Source organism: Corythoichthys intestinalis, chromosome 2 (genome assembly GCF_030265065.1).
Source record: "Corythoichthys intestinalis isolate RoL2023-P3 chromosome 2, ASM3026506v1, whole genome shotgun sequence".
Classification (NCBI taxonomy): Eukaryota; Metazoa; Chordata; class Actinopteri; order Syngnathiformes; family Syngnathidae; genus Corythoichthys; species Corythoichthys intestinalis.
The window spans coordinates 22,584,440-22,606,187 of record NC_080396.1 but is presented as its reverse complement, the minus strand read 5'-3'; the positions used below and the strand labels follow the sequence as shown (position 1 = coordinate 22,606,187).

The window sequence follows — 21,748 nt, the reverse complement described above, 5'->3', positions numbered from 1 at the left end:
TACAGTACATTGTTACCTGAATAACCCGCTTCTTCCACCTGTAGCGTCCGTGCTTGTGTACACTGAAGTTGCACTGTGAAGGAAACTGTTCCTGTGATGACAGTCGCAGCATAATAAATACTGAGTACATTACAAAGGGATCAATAAATGACAAAATGCCAGATACTATCACTGTATAATTTTCAAGTGTTTCCGATCAGAGCAAATCATCTACAACAGTCTGTTGGAATGTTCTGACCTCTTCAGGGACATTATGTGATTTAGTCAACTGGTCCCGATCCTTCCTGGCCAAGTCCAGAGCGTCGTCGATGGACAGTTCGCCAGTCTTCACCTTATTCATGATGCTCAGCTGCATCTCATTGCTCAGCTGAAATCACATCGCAACCTATCATTTCACTTTCCAAAAAAAGTACTTTTCTTCATTTGGGTCTTGGTAAACTGAAATGTATTCCTGAGGACTTTAAGTGGGAGGCAATACAGTGTACACTGGACTGGTCACCAACCAGTCGCAAGATTCTGAAAGACATATCCATTTCACACTAAAGGACAATTTGAGATTTCCAATGAATCTGGCATGCATATTTTTAGAATCTGGGTAAAAATTAGAGTATCCAGTGAAAATTTAGATATAGTAAGCAAGAGAAAAATTCTTCATAGGAAGGCTGGAGCTAATATATGAACAATGAACCTCTGAACTGTTAACCAACAGTGGCCCATGCTGTTAAAGAAGAACCAGAGCAGAGAATTTAAACTTTTTTGAGTATTTGCTAAAATGAGGAAGTTGTTAAAGTTACAGCTCTTTCCACAAACAGAACCAAAGTCTGCCTTCACAGTTGCGGCATGATTACACTTTGAACAAGTTGCTGCTTAACATGATCTTTCTTGTCAAAACACACAAAATGTTCCTCACCTGTGGCAAGTCCTCAATGAATCTTTCAAATCTGGACAAATTGTCCTTTTTCTTTCCTCCTAAACTCGGCATTCTTGAAGTTCTTCTTCAAATGCAGCTCACCTCTGAACTTTAAGTGAAGGTGTTTAATTCTTTTCCTGCACCGATAATGTGTGTATGTCTACTGAGATTCCCCGCCCACTTTGAGCTCAGGTTCCACTTCACGTAGGTATGTCAGGCCTTACAAGGTTCCACCCCTTCCTACCTTTCAGCTTTCTCCACAGGGAGTGCATGTCTGCACATGTGTGGAACCTGCGTCAGTGACACCACTGAAAATTTACATCGTCATTTGGGTGGGAAATGTATCCTTATAGGGAAGTTTAAAATGAGGAAGAGAACGAAAGGTGGGTTGGAACCAAATGTTACATTTTAACTAGGTATTCTGAATACTATCCAAAATGTGACACATTTGAATAAAAGAGTGGTTGGAAAATTCCAAAGGCAAATGATTTTTTAAATATTTTTTTATTTTAACCAGTATAGAAGTGTACCAGTGATAACAAAAGAGGAGTCACACAGTAGACGGTCTGGCTATATTATGACCAATATCATTTTAATTTAACCAAGCAGATGCTAACAAATAAGTGTCTCGTGTACAGTTGCTGAAAGTCAAACATCCATGTTAACTATGAAAGCTGGAAATAGAAGGCCAAAAACATAAAATGTTTGACAGTTGATGGAAGCTGGAGTGTCCTTGATATTCATTCATATGGGTGTCAAGGACTATAATGACCATATTGCTTTGTTAGCATCAATATGCTATTTTGCAGTGCACCAAGGACAACCGACCAACCAAGGATGCAGTTCCGTACTGGTTTCTTTTATTAAAGACACAGGTGTTTCTATTCTAGACATAGCATTTCCCCCAGTGGTGTGACTGAATAATTACATCAATACATCACATTAGGCATGGTTGCAATTTGAGCATGAAAGTTGAATTCACTTGATATTATCCATTAAACCTTTACAGGACAAGTGACTATTTTTAGCACTTAAAAATAAGAAATTTAACCCCAAGAATGTGTTCATAATAGGGTTGTTCCAATCATGTTTTTTTTCTCCTGATCCGATCCCGATCGTTTTAGTTTGAGTATCTGCCGATCCCGATATTTCCCGATCCGATTGCTTTTTTTTTTGCTCCCGATTCAATTCCAATCATTCCTGATAATTTTTCCCGATCATATACATTTTGGCAATGCATTAAGAAAAAAATGAATAAAACTCGGACGAATATATACATTCAACATACAGTACATAAGTACTGTATTTGTTTATTATGACAATAAATCCTCAAGATGGCATTTACATTATTAACATTCTTTCTGTGAGAGGGATCCACGGATAGAAAGACTTGTAAAGTGTAGGGTCAAAAAACACAGCCACACATGTTTTTCTGCCATTTAAAATGAAAATACAATTTGGACTTGCATAGCCGTCAATGGCATGGACTTGTATGGCCTGCAAAACATCCATATACCCCCAAAAATGCCATATACCCCCCCACAAACCAAAATGCATTTTGCCACATACCCCAAATAAATGCCACATGGCAAAATCCATTTTGCTACATGGCAAAAACATTTTGCCACCTGGCAAAAACGTTTTGCCACATGGCAAAAACATTTTGCCACATGGCAAAAAAAATTGCCACATGGCAAAAACATTTTGCCACATGCCAAAAAAAAAATTGCCACATGGCAAAAACATTTTGCCACATGGCAAAAACCACTTTTGGTTTTCGGCCCTGCTGAAGCACCGTATACCGGAACAGCGTTCCGGCCCTGAATCTTATACCGGAACTGCGTTCCTGACCGTTCTGGCCCACTTTCACCACTGGACATAACAGTGTCATTTCAAGTCACTGTTGAAACGGCAGAAGCATTATCAGTTCCCATCAGATGGCACAGTATTTTATTCATTGGAATACATAGAGTATATTTGTTAGGAAATGCTGTAGTAGAAATGATCAATTTCTTGGTCAGGCTGCTACCACCATTTTAAAATAATGCATGCTAGGTTAACTAAACGTGTTTAAATTGTCCTTTGATGCGAATGTGAATTTCATCGTGTACCCTGTTGGCCACAGTTGGAATAGGCTCCAGCACCCCCGTGACCTTCATGAGTACAGTATTTGCATCATAGAGAATGTATGAGGGATGCGTGCTGCACAACACATTCCAAAAACGATGCGACAGGCAACAAAAATGGGAAAAGTAGGGTAATGTTTTTTTTTTTTTTAAAAACTGGAAGATTTCACAGATTACTAATTAGAAACAGGTAAATCCTATGATGTGTATAACTAAAGTGAAGTAGTGTAACCCCTCGCCCCATTTTTAACTTATTTTTTTGTGTATATGTAATATCTATAAGTGTAAATAAAACCCTATGAATGCATATCATTAGAATATTAAAACCAGTTTGAAACATGTAAAGAAAATAGTTAGAATATGAATGTCATACATAAAATAATGTCTAAATAATATAAATAATACGTACTGCACAGCCAATCAGCTTGTGAGATTCCCGAGTCAGGAGGGATCTCTTAGAGGGAGGGTGCTGGCCAGGTAATCAGAGAGGTGGATTTTGAGTTGTGCGGACTCTCCCTGGCTTCTAGCTAGCGAACAGGCAATTTTTATGCCATATTTTTTCAATTTCTAAATATATATAAAAAAAAAAAAAAAAAATTCTCAATTTTTTATTTTTGATGAATATTTTTTAAAAATCTAAAAATATATTGCCATATAGCAATATTTTTCTAATATATAAAATTGAATTTTTCTATCGAGACAGAGGAGGCACACTTTAAATATATTAAGTGATATAGGCACTTATGAGTGAACCTCAAGTTGGGTGAACTTGGAGTAAAATTGGCCGGGCCAAAGGTCTTCATTTCTGGAAATCAAAATATGGTCACCCTAAGTAAACAGGCCAGTAGAAAACTCTCAGAAAGACATCAGAACACGACTAATGATATACTTTGGTTAATGTGTTATATTTCAAGTTACTAATGAAGGAAATAGTATCTTTTCTTTGTTTGGCCTTTTAGCCAGGTTGTGTAGATTCCGCTGGCCCGGGTCGTTGGAATGGCGCCAGCGTAGTTCCGGCGGGTCTGCTGGCGTGATTCTGACAATCTGGCAAAAAGGTCAGATTTCTTCACTAATGATTTTAATATACATAGTCCATAACAGTCCAGTCAACATTTTGAGTTCCACAGCTACCACAACCTGACAATATACTGGCGAGTGGGGTGGCCAACAAATTTATAGGGGGGCGGGGCGCCCCTGGCCACTGCCTGGTGGCGCCATTTTAACTGGGAGGGGCTGAAGCGATCGAAAACCATTGTTGTCAATGGAAGCCAAAGAGTTTAGGTATGTGAGGTCACACGAGATTTGTAAAACAAAACATGCAGAAAAATGAAATTCCAGCAGCAACATTTTCTTTTTTGCATTTCTTTTCATTCTTTGTCTTTTTTTTCTTTATTGCAATTGATTTTTAAAATTGTTTTTAGTTTATTTTAATTAGAATTGTATTTTTTTTCTCACTAATCATGGCTTTTTTTAAAAATTTTTTTTTTATGTTTCAATATTTTTAATCCTATTTAATTGACTACCATTTAAATAATTTCTTCCCCAAAAGGGAGCCTTCAATTAATTCTTTATTTATTGTTATATTTTCTATATTTGATTAGGTATTCATTCATTTTATTTAAAATTATGTATATCGCAAAATATGTGCGGACAACATTAATACAACAATTAGGTCTTAAATGGGGCAGCAAAATATTGTGCCGTGGAGCGCAAGTGGCACCTGGGCCGCAGGTTTGAGACCCTGTCCTATATGAATGTAATAAAATAATATAATAAATAAAATAATAAATCATAATTCGTGCATGAAAGAGTTTGATAAACTTGGACAAACAAACACATTTCGGTGAATTATATTGTAATAACAAGGTGGAAAGTTCGGGTGCCCAACTTTCCTATAGTTATGAACGCCTCGTGACAGTTTCCCCATTCGGGAAATAGCCAGTGGATTGAGGAAAGTCCCCTAAACTCCACCCACTGTAAACATCTCTGCCTCCTCACTCACTGAAGTAGCCACCGATTTGCGAGCTTCTGAGGCGCGTGTTTTCCCTCTGAGATCGGGTTCATTTAATTTTGTCTGACGATGAAGATGGTGACAATAATGACGATTCTGTGGGTAGCTACGGTGAGTATTCGGTTCACACTGTACTCCAAACGGCATGTTTTTAAAAACGTGTTCAACTGAAACTGACCAAACTGACTTTCACTTTCGCTTTCACAGAATGAATTAGACACTTATTTTTATAGTTGTGTAAACTCGTATTAATATTTCTTCATGAAACGAGTTGTTGTGTTCCAAAGCCCTAATTACAGGAAATGTGTTTTGCAGAAACCCCCCTCAATTAAATTTTAAGTACCAGTGGCGGAACAAATGTAATGAGCACATACGGCATGGTATCCCTCCCCTGGGGGAGGGGTGGGGGGGGGGGGGGTATTTTGGATTTGACAATTATTCGCGGGCCTCACCACACTTTCACAAGCCCCTCAAGACGATCGTCCGGTGTGTTTGCAAATGGAGTTTTTTTTTTTTTTTTTTTTTTTGCTGGCTCCTCCAGAGAACTGGCCAAGCGGCTGGCAGAGACATTTTACCACTTGAACACTGTATTACAGCTCTGCACATCATCTTACATTCTTGTTTGACCCTCTCCTCGCCCGACTACGCCCACTTTACTCCCACAAACGGGGGCCCTTAGAGGTCCGGATCCTGTCGCAGCCCCCTAAGTTCCGTCCCTGCCCAGTTGTCCCATGTGACGACATGGAAGGGCTTATTCACTTGGGTCTATACTACTGATCATAGTTAGCTGGGATGGACTCCAGGACCCCCGCGACCCTCATGAGGATAACCAGCGCGGAAGATAAATGAATGAATTAGGGCTGCAGCTATCGAATATTTTAGTAATCGAGTAATCGACTGAAAATTCTATCGATTAATCGAGTAATCGGATGAAACATTTTTTTTAGGTAAAGAGCAATTATATACATGAGAAAAAAAGACATTTTAATCCAATATTGAACCATTTTCAGTCAATCAATGTCTTTATTTTCGATGTACATTGTTGAAAACAGCCAACAATTGCATCTCAGATGTGACTAGAAAAAAAAAAATCACTGCTTTCACTCGAAAAACTTCTAGATCTTATTAAAAAAAAAAAACATTTCTTACCTAAAAATGTAGTTACCATTGATAACACACATCACTTAAAAGCTAGGTGTTTTATCCCACGTGTTTCAATTGAATTTCCATTTGTGTCAAGCTATTTTTAAGTTCTAGTTAAGTTTTAAGTTTGTCTAAACTGCAAGTACTGATAGGATTTTAAGTTTTTGCAGTGTTCAACATAAATGTATGATACCTGCTGTATTGGAGCACATTAGGGACCAGTGCTACTTGGTGTTTTATCCAGCAATGACTACTGAGCTAAAATTGACAGTTAGCTTTATTATATTTTTATTTTAGACACTCATCACTCTATAGCCATACAGCGGCATGTTTTTACAGATTATATAAAGCCTGTATGCAAGACAGGTTAGCTACGCATCGACAGTAATCATAATCAATAGAAACCTAGCCCTCCGAAGGGCTAATGTTACGTGAGCGAGTGACAGTAACGTTATATTTATTAGCGCTGAGAAGTCTACTGCTTAAAGATGGCGGCTGTTTACTAACGCCGCCCAGACGCGGCCGAGTCTGTCATTTCGCATCTAGTTCTAAATGCATGCGATATCTATAAGACGCATCGGACATTACCTGCTACCACACTAGCATCATGCGGGCGTAGTTTTTAGCAACGTCGGCGTAGTTTGTAGCGGCTGTCGGCTGCAGTAAGGTTTTTTTTTTTTTTTAATTGCTTCTTCCTCCACGCACGTGACGTCAGCGCGTTGTCCCGCATTAAAAGCAGTCCGGGGAAAACGTGATGCTAAGAGCTGGCAAAATTAAACGATTCCTCGAGGTGAATAAAATTACTCGGATCAGTTTTTAAACTCGAGTTGGTCGTGTATTCGTTTCAGCTCTACAGTAGAATGAATTAATAATATGTGTGTGCATGTGTATAAACTGAAATTTACATCTATTACATTTGCTTTATGAGTGAACAGAAGCTATGTACTTGTGTTTTTTTAACAACGTATAGTAATGTAAAAGTATGTATTGGGTACCTTTGTGCATTAATCACTACCTAAGAAAAGCATTCAGTTACAAAAAGGTACTGTATATAAATCCTGCATTTATCAGCCTCTTACTCCTTTTACTGAGTAGTGGTCCTAATTATGATAATTGTATGAAAAACTTTCTCACTGGCCTATAAATAATAAAAAAAAAATACATTGTAACGAGTTTAAAACTAGGTGTTCTTACTTTTTATGCATTTTATAAACCAGCTGATTGCGCAACATTTGTAACTTTGAAATGAACACAACTCCAGTGACCTGTTTGTATTTCAATCAAGTGTTGTTTGTTGCTGACCAGGTGATGTCTGCAGCTCAGCCTCTGTGTGATCCGCTGTCACAATATGAACTCAATGGGCAGTGTTGCCAAATGTGTCGGCCAGGTAAATCACTATTTACCCCTATTTCTTTTATTTATATGTATATATATATATATATATATATACGGCCATATATATATCCGCCAAAGCTCCTTTCGCTCTATCCTGCCCCTCCGTGGGCCACAACAAGTCTTTCAGAGTCACAGCGCCTTGCGGCAATGGACCTCTTCTTCTTCGTTCTTCTCCTATCAGATTGGCGGTTAACAGCCAGGCACATTGCTGCCACCTGTCGGATTGGATGCGAACTGTAGATAATCATAGAGGATAGGGGGGATAAAAACAGTGATGTACTGTATGTATGGTGGCCGCCGGCCGTCCAGAGCACCAGCCGTTCTGTGATCCTCCAGAAGCTACAGATTACCAGTCCACCCCTGTATAAGGTGGAAAACACTTAAGTGACTTGAAGTTCAGCTCTGAGACCCACATTTTGGCCAAATTTTAAAATTGTCTGATATGCACGTGTGATACATTATTGGAAAGCTTAAAATCTCAATTTTTCTGGGGGAAGAAATTTTTTGAACAGGAGGGCATTTAAAAAAAAAAAAAAAAAAAAAAAATTTAAACAGCAAAACCCTAACTGGAGGCGAGAGCATGCAATAGTAGAGTTAATCGATATCCGTCACTTATTTACAGAAGTTTAAAAGTTTTAAATATGCGAGTGAATCATTTTTTAAAGTCTTTTTTTTTAATTATATATTATATATAGAAATATTTGACATCAATTAATGATTCTAAGCTAAAATGACAGACATTTTGATTAATAAATACAATTACTTGCCTTCTTTTGAAATGGCTTTTTTAGCCTTGTCTCTGTTTTCCACCATATGTATGGCAGAAAACACACAAGACTGAAAAAGCCATTTCTGCTCTTGCACCCCTCTAAAATAAAATGCTGTATTTTAAGCCAAAAGAACTGTTTTGTTTGATAGAACAATATGTCTATATGCTACCATAGCAGTTTCATGGCGCATTAAACCCCCCAACTATTTTTATATGTCCGTTTTACCCTGAAGACCCCCGTTTACAGACACCGCGCAACGCTTTTGTTTCAACCCAGCCATAAAAAGAAGCTAAGTAATTATATTTATTATTTAGAATGTCTGCCATTTTTAGCTTAGAATAAATAATTTATGTCTAATATTTAGTTTAAAAAAAAAAAAAAAAAAAAACGACTGAAAAAAATTGTTCACTCGCATATTTTATACGTTTAAACAACTTACGTCTGTAAATAAGTGACGGATATCTACCTTATAACTATCACTTAATTGTTTTTTTTTTTTTTTTTTTTTTTTGTTACTGTCGCATTTTCCACAATATTTTAGATGATAATCGATCCAAACAAAGAAAAATGGAAAAAATGTTTAAAATGTTAAACATATGAAAAAGAACATCTTGACCACTCCTTGATTTCTGCGTTTTCTGCATTGCAACCCTTGTTATATTACCATGTTTTACCCATAAAATCCCCCAAAAATCCAGCTATGGCCATTTATAGCTGTGCCTTGACACTCGGTGATAGTTTTTGGATCGAAACAAGGTAAGTATGCGATAATATCCCGTTAAAATCATGTCTACTTTAATTACGTGCTCTCAAGCTCTCACCTACAGTTAGGGTAAGGCTGTTTAATTAAAAAAAATTTTTTTTTTGAAATGCCCTCCTGTTCAAAATTTTCTTCCCCCAGAAAATAGAGATTTTAAGCTTTCCAATGATGTATCACACATGCATACAGGACAATTTTGAAATTTGGCCAAATTGGGTTCTCAGAGCGGAACTTCACGTCACCTGAGTGTTTTCCGCCATATATACATTTACAGCGGTACCTCTACTTAGCAAATTATTTGGTTCTGGAAGTAGTTTCGTAAAGTGAAAGTTTGGTAAGTACACACGTTTTCCACGTAAATCCCCTAATCTGTTCCAAGCCCCTACTAAATTCAGACATAACGCTAAAAGCTTTATAAAGCATAAAAACACATCAAAACATCTAACAAATATGTGTTACCATTAGATTATTGCACACTAAACATAAAATGAGAGTTGTGCATAAAAGAGTAAACGGTCATACACAAAGCTGTCAGAAGACGAGAGGCGAATGAAGCGGATGCTGGGATACACACATACACAAACAGTAGAGGTCCTTTTAGGCAATTGGATGCCAGGAAGATGCTAGGCAATAGCCAATGGCAGAGTAGCTAGAAGTATGTTACGTTCAGTAAACTCTGGGAGCTGCGAGTAGCAGCCCATACTGTATTTTTGCCTTTCGTATACAGAAATTTCTTTCGTAACTAGAGGCAATACTTTCCCGTTGAGGCATGCCGTAACCTCAAAATTTTGTACGTAAAGTAAAGGTACCACTGTATATGTGTAGCTATACACACAAAAAAGACGACTTATATTTTTTATTTTTTTCCTTAACACGACTGAGAGCACTGTTATTGACCTAAACATGATTTCAGGAACCAGCATGTCTCATTTGGGCACGTGCGCTGTTCCTCACTGTCTCCCGTGTGACGAGGGCGAGTATCAAGACACTTACACGACGGAGGCCCTGTGTAAACTTCAGCCATATTGTGACCCGAGTGAGACCTCCTTGAAACACATTCATTACAACTTTAGTGATTGGTGCTAATTTTTGCTGTCCCTCATCCTTAGATAAAAACTTTCAGGTTGCAAAACAAATGAGCAAAACTGAAAAAAACACCTGCATGTGTGAACTGGGATTCCACTGCTCCAGTGATGAGTGCCTCACATGTGTACGGCACAAGCCTTGTAACCACGGATGGGGGGTGCTATTTAAAGGTGCGGCACTTTTACATTCACACTCCACATTATCCGTTCTTAATGTAATTCTCCACTTAAGCTCCCTTTTTGTTGCAGGGAATCAAACCCATGACACGGTATGCCACAAATGTCCTGAAGGCTCGTTTTCCAATGTGACTTCGTGGAATAGCAGTTGCTTGGCATGGACCAGGTCAGTGCGTTGCATATTTTGTATAATATTTTATCACGTCATTTAACACACCACCATACCACGCAGGTGCAAGAGCGGTTACGTTATCGAAAGAAAGGGATCAGATCAGTCTGATGTCGTGTGTGGTAAGTTGTAAGACCGGGCACAGTCGCGATGAGTCATGTCACCTTGTGTGGTTTCTGAGGTTGCTTTGAGATCGTCACCTTGTACCCACAGACAACTGACAGTATGTTGTATCAAGACACCAGTCTGGTGTGATATTGTACATTGATACATGATATTGTAGCGTATATTAGCTAAATCAGTGGTTCTTATTTATTTTTTTACAAATAGCAGTTAGTGCTGGGTAATATGGAAAAAAATTCGCATAATTTATTCAAGAGGTTTCAGCACTGTTGAATTGAGTATAGTGCATTTTAAGATATATTATTATAACCGACAATAGTGACAGTCGTAATAGAAAGAATTTATGATGATACATAATTTACTAACATTTTAGCAATACCGTATTTTTCGGACTATAAGTCGCAGTCTTTTTTTCATAGTTTGGCTGGGGGTGCGACTTATACTCAGTAGCGACTTATGTGTGAAAATATTAACACATTATAATATCATTTCACATGTTATTTTGGTGTTTTGGAATGACACTGATAGTTTGGTAAACTTGTTAACTATCACATAAAGAACATGCATAAAGAACATGCATCTGAATAACTCTTAATAGCTATGGCCACATTCGCGTTCTGCCTTTGGCAATGTGTGTTCAATTGTATCATTGACTTATATTTAGGGCTGTCCCAAACGACTAATTTTCTCCCGATTAGTCAGCCGACTATTTTTACGATTAGTCGACTAATCTAATAATTAATTAAAAAAAAAATTTTTTTTTTTTTTACTAATTTACCAATGAAATTTTTGTTGACGCTTATCAATTCACAAAAAGCATATTGGAACACTCAAATCATTTATTAAAGTACAAATAAACACGTAAATAACAATAATAAATCACAAATAAACAATGAGTTCAAATGCTGATAGAATTAACTAGTGTAGCATTCCGATTGAAAAGGTGGTCTCTTAAACTGATGGTTTACAACTTTTATTCCATCCTTGATGTAAACACACTGTAAGAGCTACGGTGCACACAAATAAAGCAACACAATTAGAAATTAACAAAAACTTTTCACCTTTTTCCTTTTAAACCTTATTTATATATCAATGAATTGCCTATATGAATTGCCTTTACCTTATTACCTTATCATTGACAATCTCTCCCATGAGTGCAGTCACTGTATATACTGTATATATTTATGACCTTTTAACCTTATATAATTTTCTATACCATAAAATAAACCATAACATGAAATAAACCTTTCAATTAGCATTAAGAACAATACTAATAGCACTTATAGGCCCATTGTCAATGAAACATTATTATTTAGTAAGGCGACAGCACCCTCTGGTGTACAAAAAATGAAAAAAAAAATTACAGACTGCGTGAAGGCGCTTGAGGTGTTTATTCACGGCCGACGTGCAGCCAAGCTTGGCACTGAAGAGACAGGACAGAAGAGTGTACTCTCCTTTGTTTCTTTGAAATAAGTCAATGTTTTGGACACTCTGGTGCGCTTTTTTTGGCTTTGTGCCGCTTTCCCCGCTTGCTAACAGCGCATCCGACATTCTAACTTTCCACGTATATATTTTTTTAACCCTTCATTAACCGTCGACGGGATGTTGTGCTCGTCGACGGATTTACGTCATCGATGACGTCGACTATGTCGACTAGTCGGGACAGCTCTACTTATATTTATATTAAAATTCATGCTTTTAGTATTTGGCGCTTTCACGCCCACTTGGGGGCCCACTCGCTCTTGTTTATGCGAAGAAGAGCGCTCACGCGCTAGAAGAAGACAGACAGCTACGCAGCGTCTCTGTCTGAGCGAGTGGGCGAGCGAGAGGGAGAGAGGCACGGCTGCGAACCTACGTTCATTGTTTATGCTTGTAAAATATCTCTACAGAGGCAACGCCTGTGTGGATCATCTTTTCCGTTGTTGTGTGATCGGACACTTAGAGCCAGTTGTGTGGTTGTTTGAACGATGTGCTAATGCTAGCGAATGCATGCTAACTATTTTTGTCATTGCTGTAATAGCACCTAATTATCATTTATTTACGTTGATGAGAACCTGTTTGGTATCGTGGACGAAATTGATTCAGGAAACTATACGGACGTCCAGCATCGTCATTTGGGAGTTTAGCTCGCTGTAATGCCAGGACCGAGCCGTAGCGTCCTGGTGAGGACAGTAGGTTCGCATTTCGTTGTTCATGCACTATACACTGTACACTTATTTAGCATGTTGTTCTCTATTGTATTGTATTGTATTTTATATTAAATTGCCTTTCAAAATGACATATCTGTTCTATGTGTTGGATTTTATTAAGTAGATTTCCCCCAAAAATGCTTATACTCCGGCGCGACCTATATATGTTTTTTTTCCTTTTCGTTGGCCATTTTATGGCTGGTGCGACTTATACTCATGTGCGACTTGTAGTCCGAAAAATACAGTATATATTTTCTTATCATCCAGCACTAATACTAGTTTGACACTACCAAGTTCCATTATGTTTTGATTATTTTTGTGTTATACTTATTATTATATTTTGTATTTAATTATGTGAGCATTTTGAATGTTTTTGGCTAAAGCTCACATACTATTGAGGCCTTCTCACACTAGCGTCAGCCCAGTGTGAAGAGCAGTCCATGGCAAGTGCAAAACGGGAGGAGCCACGTGGCCTGACGTATACGCTGTCAGAATGTAAAAAGCCGCAAGCATATTTACTGTAGTTCCAAGCACCAATATGTTTATTTTTCATTGTTGCACAAAAAAAAACAGCGACTTTGAAGGAGTAGGGGCCATTAAAATAGCCGTGTAAAAACTTTTACTAGGTTCAGTGAAAAGATGAATAGTTTTTTGTTGTTGTTCTTGAACTACATTTTCACACAAATGCACACTGAGGTACCATTTGGCCAGTTATTGTAATCTGATTACTTTCTTTAAGTAATGAGCAATCTAACACGTTCATTTTTCCAAACCATTAAGATTAGTTTCCTTAGTGTCTGTGCGTTACTATTATGTTATTGCCTCATAATGTATGTAGAATGAAAAATATATTAATCATGTACAAAGAGCATTTTGAATAGAAAATGTTAAAAAGGTCCCCAAAGGTCCGCTTCCATGGTAACCGCTCATAGTTACTTCCTGTTTTGGTCTCGAGTCGCACACACTAAGTGTTCTGGAACTGAGAAAGGCGTGTGCCTACGTGGGTGCACATTTGAGCCGAGTGCAGCCACCTATTGAGATGTGTGAGGGAATGTTGATCTGTGTACATCCATAAGTGAACGTGGGTATTTTTCCTTCATTCTAGAGCAGGGGTCGGGAACCTTTTTGGTTGAGAGAGCCATTAACACCACATTTTTTAATATGTAATTCCGAAGGGCCATACAATATGTTTAAAACTAAAAATACGAGTAATGTGTGCATTTTATGTAATTTCAGCATTTTTAAAGTACAGTAAGTCTCTGAATTCTTTTTAATAACATTGTTATGCTTTTGTGAATCAATGATGAGTATTTTTTACCATTAATGCGATTTTTGGTGCTGCAAGGTTTTGCTGATGGCTTTGTAGTCTGGTTGATACTTGATGAGGTTAAGCCTCATATAGACCCTACCCACGTGACGTCACAACTCCGCCCTCCTAACTGGTGCCGCCCAATTGTCCGTCAACACATCGTGTTTACCTGTTACGGCTACGTACATTCCTCCCATTTACGGCATGTTTTTCTGCTCGTTAACATTAATAATCAAAATGGTGAAGGCGTGTGTGGCGGTCGGTTGCAATAACAGAGAAGATAGACGGAGAGACTTGAAGTTCTACCGGATTCCGAGAGACCCCGGAGAGGAGAGCGAGATGGGCTGCTGCAATTCGACGAGAAAACTGGGCTCCAAACGATTACCACAGATTATGTAGTAGTCATTTTATATCTGGTAAGATGCATTTAATATATATTTAGAGGGTTTTGGGCTGACAACCACAATTAAGATCATTGCTAGGCTAATCGCCGACAACATACACGTACAGTGCCTTGCAAAAGTATTCGGCCCCCTTGAACCTTGCAACCTTTCGCCACATTTCAGGCTTCAAACATAAAGATATAAAATTTTAATTTTTTGTCAAGAATCAACAACAAGTGGGACACAATCTTGAAGTGGAACAAAATTTATTGGATAATTTAAACTTTTTTAACAAATAAAAAACTGAAAAGTGGGGCGTGCAATATTATTCGGCCCCCTTGCGTTAATACTTTGTAGCGCCACCTTTTGCTTCAATTACAGCTGCAAGTCGCTTGGGGTAAGTTTCTATCAGTTTTGCACATCTAGAGACTGACATTCTTGCCCATTCTTCCTTGCAAAACAGCTTGAGCTCAGTGAGGTTGGATGGAGAGTGTTTGTGAACAGCAGTCTTCAGCTCTTTCCACAGATTCTCGATTGGATTCAGGTCTGGACTTTGACTTGGCCATTCTAACACCTGGATACGTTTATTTTTGAACCATTCCATTGTAGATTTGGCTTTATGTTTTGGATCATTGTCCTGTCGGAAGATAAATCTCCGTCCCAGTCTCAGGTCTTGTGCAGATACCAACAGGTTTTCTTCCAGAATGTTCCTGTATTTGGCTGCATCCATCTTCCCGTCAATTTTAACCATCTTCCCTGTCCCTGCTGAAGAAAAGCAGGCCCAAACCATGATGCTGCCACCACCATGTTTGACAGTGGGGATGGTGTGTTCAGGGTGATGAGCTGTGTTGCTTTTACGCCAAACATATCGTTTTGCATTGTGGCCAAAAAGTTCAATTTTGGTTTCATCTGACCAGAGCACCTTCTTCCACATGTTTGGTGTGTCTCCCAGGTGGCTTGTGGCAAACTTTAAACGAGACTTTTTATGGATATCTTTGAGAAATGGCTTTCTTCTTGCCACTCCTCATAAAGGCCAGATTTGTGCAGCGTACGACTGATTGTTGTCCTATGGACAGACTCTCCCACCACAGCTGTAGATCTCTGCAGTTCATCCAGAGTGATCATGGGCCTCTTGGCTGCATCTCTGATCAGTTTTCTCCTTGTTTGAGAAGAAAGTTTGGAAGGACGGCGGGGTCTTGGTAGATTTGCAGTGGTCTGATGCTCCTTCCATTTCAATATGATGGCTTGCACAGTGCTCCTTGAGATGTTTAAAGCTTGGGAAATCTTTTTGTATCCAAATCCGGCTTTAAACTTCTCCACAACAGTATCTCGGACCTGCCTGGTGTGTTCCTTGGTTTTCATAATGCTCTCTGCACTTTAAACAGAACCCTGAGACTATCACAGAGCAGGTGCATTTATACGGAGACTTGATTACACACAGTTGGATTCTGTTTATCATCATCGGTCATTTAGGACAACATTGGATCATTCAGAGATCCTCACTGAACTTCTGGAGTGAGTTTGCTGCACTGAAAGTAAAGGGGCCGAATAATATTGCACGCCCCACTTTTCAGTTTTTTATTTGTTAAAAAAGTTTAAATTATCCAATAAATGTATTTCCACTTCACGATTGTGTCCCACTTGTTGTTGATTCTTGACAAAAAAACTAAATTTCATATCTTTATGTTTGAAGCCTGAAATGTGGCGAAAGGTTGCAGGATTCAAGTGGGCCGAATACTTTTGCAAGGCACTGTATGTATGTAGTGAGAGTGCTATCGCTAAACCATATAAACATTAAAAGCCCTAGCTCCATTGACAAACGACATGAAATACATTAGACTTGACAGTGGATGTTAGCAAGAACAAAAGATTTTGAATTGAAAATTTCGTAACTCACCTTTCCAAGCACAAAATAGATTCCTGCCGAATTTTCGTGGACGGGGACCTGTTTCACCCAACCAGCAACGAAGTATTTATAAGCCTCCAAGCTCATAAAGTTTTTCAAACTTTCGTGAGAATAGGCTGATTTTGTGTGGACAAGATAGTTGTAAATATCAGGGTAGCTAGCAGATGTCAGGCAAAGACGGCGCAGACAGCGGGTCGAAAAACATCGATTTAGGCATCAAATATGGATCTGGCGAATGGATAAACTGAAGCTTTTCCACATAACGCCTTTGATGCAACGCATCCAGTGAGTTTACGGCATCCGAAAGCACCGGGTCTTCCATGAAATGCATTATAAATTGCTCGATCAATTGAGACCATTGATAATACAGACACAAAATGACGGACAAGGGGGCGGAACAATACAGCGATCACGTGATTTTGTGACGTCGGTGGGTAGGGTCTATAGCCAGGACTGAGCCTAGCGTCTCGGTGAGGACAGTGCAGTCTATTCCCTCCCGATGCAGTTATTTCCATCTCGCAATGACTGCAAGTCGCTTTGTTGTAATTTTTCCTCGTGAAGTGAAGACACACTTTCGAGCGTTCGAACCTACGTCATTGTTATGTTTACGGCGGCAACGCTCGTGCTAAACTATCGTAACCTTTCATTTTCACCCTTTTTCCTGGTGAAGTGTAGCCAAACTTTGGAGCGAGTGGTTCTTGGCGCCATGCTAGTTTGATGCGTCTGGACAACAAGACACGTCACGACGCAATATGCGTCTTTAGGGATCGTTAAAGGGATCGTTAAGGCTTTTTTATTGTGATGTCGAGGCCTCGAAACACTCGGAACCGGTTCTGAATTGGAATCGGATTTCGATTCCCATCCCTACCGTGAACTGTGCAATTCATTTTTTTGTGTTGTTGATTATTGTGCAGTCCATTTGCATTGTTTTACTTTGGCACTGATATGCTGTTAACCCCTAAATCCTAACCCGAAGTTCAGAAATTTTAACATTAATCTTCGAGTTAGCGGGGGTTTAATTAATCGGTGGAGTTGATTTTAATAAATTCCATGCAGTTTGTCAGTTCTTTGTTAGTTTCAGGGCCCCGGAGTGGCTAAGCTAGCGCAAGTCAATGGTGGTTGAAATCAACTACATCAACTAATCAAACCTCCGCTCGCTCGAAGATTAAGCTTTACGTGAAAAATTCTGATCTACCCTTTAAGTCAATTATCGGAAAGTCAATTACATGCGACATTTTTCTGTTGTCATTCTTATGTTGAGGCGGCAAAGGGAGAAACATTGGTCAAAGTAACTGATAAATTACTTTAACTTAATTACTTTGATAAATAATCAGTAAAGTAACTAGATTACTTTGATGAGGCTTAATCAGTAATTCAATTAGTTTTTCAAGTAATCTGTGACAACACTGCTGATAACACAGATATTAGTACGCCTACCCCTCTGCTATTGGATGCGTTGTTGACGTTATCACGGAGGCGCTCTAAAAATAGAGCTATTTTGGGCCCGCTTCTTGGCACAAATTCATTCAAACTTAACATTCCACCCCAAAATGGCCGTCCACCGCTCACTTTCGCCGAGAAGTCCCCTCTCACATGCACAGTGAATAGGTTGCCGCTGAACCCTTCACACTAGGCTGCCGTTAGTTTGAAATGACCTTTAGGTTTACTGGAACACACTTTTAAGCTATACTAAATACTGGTAACATTTTCTCATGTAATTACACACTGTTGCAAATATTTTCCGGTCGGTGTTGTGCTTTACTGTATTATAGAAAAGAACCGGCGGGAGCATGTTATCATCACCTGTGTCGTTCTGCTTCTGATTGGGATCGTGCTAATCACTGCAATCAAGATATGGCTCTCTAGAGGTAGTGGCTATAAATTTAAATGATTTCAACTAGTGCTGCAACGATTAATCGATTAACTCGAGTATTCGATTAGAAAAAAAATATTCTAATTAAATTTTGCTGCTTCGAGTATTCGTTTAATTAAAGTGGCTTTGTAATGGTTTGTTTTGAAAGTGTTCACATGTAGTTTTATTGATTTGGGTGGATACACTGCCCTCTAATCTGCCTCATTTCACGTGTCTGATTCCTGCTGCTTCCTGTTAGGACCAACATAAGTTTTCGTTTCAGCTATTTTTTTTTTTTTAAAGCATTTGTAATTTAGTTTAAAGGTATATTTAGCCTTTTTTGTGGGAATATGTGTTTGAACTATTTGTTAAGAGCATTAAAAAAAAAAAAACACTGGCATTTTAGCTAGTGGACTTTTGCTATGCAAGTTAGCCAATTGTTCTTTTGTTGTACATATGTCTTTATTTTTGTTTGATGTCCAGGTCAGGTATTTTAATTCTTTATGTTCCTTGTCAGATTACTCGATTATTCGCGCTAACTAGTTCATCGATTAATCGACTACTAAAATCATCGATAGCTGCAGCCCTAATTTCAACGCTCCTCAGTTAGGCATATAGAGTGAAATATACACCAAAGCTTATGACAGAAGTTTGGCGAAGTATGCAGCATGTATTTTTCGAAAAAAAACAACAACTTTTTGTTGATTTTAATATTTTCGCAATGATGGTATAAAATTAGACATTCATCCATATCAGCACTGTCATACAATGTCTTTAATTGTAGGATTTTTTTTGCACTGTCTGACAATTTATCAGATCGTTCTTATTACAGTATAACACATCTCCCTTTCTTGTTTGTGCTAGGTAAAGGAGATTTTAAGGGAAAGGTATTTATTTATTTATTTTCTTTGAAGTGTTTTAAGTTGTCATTACATGCCATGGTTACACAACACGAAACCTAAGAATCTCATCATTTTCAATGCAGTCACATACTGTACCTATACAAGTGTAGATTCCATTTAGGATTGTTTGGAATTCTACTCAGACCAAAATCTCTTAGTAGTAGCATACAGTTCTAACACTCAGTGCATTCAACAATCAGTTTTTAAAAAGTATTCACTATCTGCCTATAGCCAACCTAATGTTTATTACTTATTCAGTTACTGTATTTTATTAAAACTTGCAGGCTATCTTCTTACCGCAACCTTAGTTCAGTACAGTTTATCATTTACCTTGATTTCCTCAGGACTGCATTGAGACATGTGTGCGCCATGACAAAGTCATGACAAAGGGAGAGTTGCTGATCGCAATGCCAACCCCTGACGGCATCCACGAAGAGGCCGTGTTGCCAGGAGAGCAGGCCCCGCGGGAGAACCACCATAGCAGCATGAGGCAGCCGGAGGAAAATGACGACGGTCCGGGACAGGTGGCCTTCGGACACTTCACTGATAAAGGCAACTACGTGGCGCAGGAGAACGGAAAAGCAGAAGTTCTCTCTCGACAAGAATCACAAAGCATGACTGTGACAAGTGAAATACATACTGATCTGAAGTACTGATCTCTCTGCTGCACCTCATTCTGCACATGGCCCTTGAAAACCATCTATAAACTCGATAACACACACACACACACGCTACTTAATTTATTTTTACACTTGACTAATAAGAGGTTATTAAGGATTTCTTTTCAGTTGTATCTTTGCCTTGGTTTTGTTATGGACACTAAATACGTGTTTTTATATTGTAAATATGCCATCTTTATTAAATTCTCGCTTCCCTTTGCCAATGCCGGCAATAGTCGTTCAATACAATTAAACTTCAGGCTTGCATTGATTGTTTCGGTGCCATTCATGGTGTTAGTATGTTAATTTGTGGCGGAAAACACTCAGGTGACTTGATGTTCCGCTCTGAGACCCCCAATTTGGCCAAATTTAAAAATTGTGTGATACATCATTGGAAAGCTTAAAATCTCAATTCTCTGGGAGAAGAAAATTTTTGAACAGCAGGGCATTTAAAAAAAATAAATAAACAGCATAACCCTCACTGGAGGTGAGAGCACACGAGAGCATAAATAAAGACGCCATGATTTTAACGAGATATTATCGCGTACATACCTCTTTTCGATTTCAAAACACCATGTAGCATGTATCACCGAGTGTCAAGACACAGCTGGATTTTTGGGGGATTTTATGGGTGAAACATGCTAATATAACAAGGGATGCAGAAATCGCAGACATCAAGGACTAATCGCGATTTTCATTTTCAAATATTTACGCTTTTAAACCTTTTTTTTCAATTTTTCTGTGTGTTGATCGATTATTTATCATCTAAAATATTGGGGAAAATGCGACAATAACGAAAATACAATTAAGTGATAGTTATGAGGTACATATCTATGGAGGTAGATTTGTGTATTATTAAATTAAAAAAAAAAGTTGCTTCAATCAAATAAAAAGTTGCTTCAATCACAATATATATTTTCAATCGAAGAAAAAGTCACTTCAATAACAAAAATGTGTTTGAATGCAAAAATAAATTTGAAACTCAACAAAATATATTTGAAAACTATTTTTCTTTGATTGAATTTTATTTTTATTTTTATTTGAATCAAGTTTTTTTTTATTGAAACACCATTTTTGATTGAAGTCATGCAATTTTGCGTTTGGACCACATTTTGGCTAGGACATTTGTGTCTTTATTATGCAGTCAAAAAAATAAGTTGTTTCAAACAAAAAAATATATATTTTCAAAAGAAAAATCATTTCAGTCAAAAGGTTAAAAAATTCAATCGTAGAAAAAAAGTTTTGAATGTGAAAAAAATATTTGAGACTCAGAAATTCGCATTTGAACACTATTTTTCATTCAAACTGTTTTCTTTGATTGAAGCAATCCTTTTTGTGTTTAAGCCATATTAGGGGTAGGACATTTGTGTCTAAATCATTCAATCGCAATCAAAGTTGCTTTAATCAATTAACTTTTTAATCCAAAAAAATAATCATTTGCAAAGATATTTTTTGAAAATATATTTTTTATTTGAAATATATTTTTTATTGAAGTGTCACTTTTTTTGAAAAGCAAAAAGTTTTAAACTTTTTTTTTTTTTTTTTTTTTAAGTGGAAAGTTTTGAAGGCACTTTTTTATCGATTGAATCATTTTGACACAAAGATTCAACTTCAACGCTAGTTCCGGTGTGTTTGAGTGGCAGGTGACTCCGCCAATGACATAAACCCTAACAACCCTAACCCTGGTGGCCATTATTCTTGCTTCATACTTTTATGCCACTTCAATCAAAAATGTTGTTTCAATCAAAACAAACTTGACTCAAAAAAATAATAATAATAAAGAAAAATGGTTTTCAAATATTTTTTTTGAGTTTCAAATTTATTTTTGCATTCACATTTTTTTTTGATTGAAGTGACTTTTTCTTCGATTGAAAATATA

At 37.8% G+C, this 21,748-nt stretch overlaps 2 protein-coding genes across 3 annotated transcripts in view; one reads left to right on the top strand and one right to left on the bottom strand.

Moving 5' to 3' along the window:
- Nucleotides 1-1,078, bottom strand: part of LOC130912069 (formin-H) — a 66,440-nt gene extending 65,362 nt beyond the window's left edge. For both annotated transcript variants that reach the window (XM_057829864.1, XM_057829865.1), the window contains exons 1-3: nucleotides 911-1,078; nucleotides 239-367; nucleotides 17-91 (exon numbers count right to left, since the gene is read on the bottom strand). In XM_057829864.1, the coding sequence (XP_057685847.1) occupies nucleotides 17-91; nucleotides 239-367; nucleotides 911-982 (276 nt within the window). In that variant the 5' untranslated portion in view covers nucleotides 983-1,078. The remainder of the gene's footprint in view (nucleotides 1-16; nucleotides 92-238; nucleotides 368-910) is intronic.
- Nucleotides 1,079-5,002: 3,924 nt separating this feature from the next.
- cd40 (CD40 molecule, TNF receptor superfamily member 5) lies at nucleotides 5,003-20,679 on the top strand. The gene is made up of 9 exons (XM_057830548.1): nucleotides 5,003-5,158; nucleotides 7,496-7,577; nucleotides 10,029-10,151; nucleotides 10,225-10,371; nucleotides 10,450-10,543; nucleotides 10,610-10,668; nucleotides 18,229-18,324; nucleotides 19,173-19,195; nucleotides 19,555-20,679. Exons 1-9 carry the CDS (start codon nucleotides 5,117-5,119, stop codon nucleotides 19,864-19,866), a joined length of 978 nt encoding a protein of 325 aa, XP_057686531.1. The 5' UTR covers nucleotides 5,003-5,116; the 3' UTR covers nucleotides 19,867-20,679.
- The last annotated feature ends 1,069 nt before the right edge of the window (nucleotides 20,680-21,748 follow it).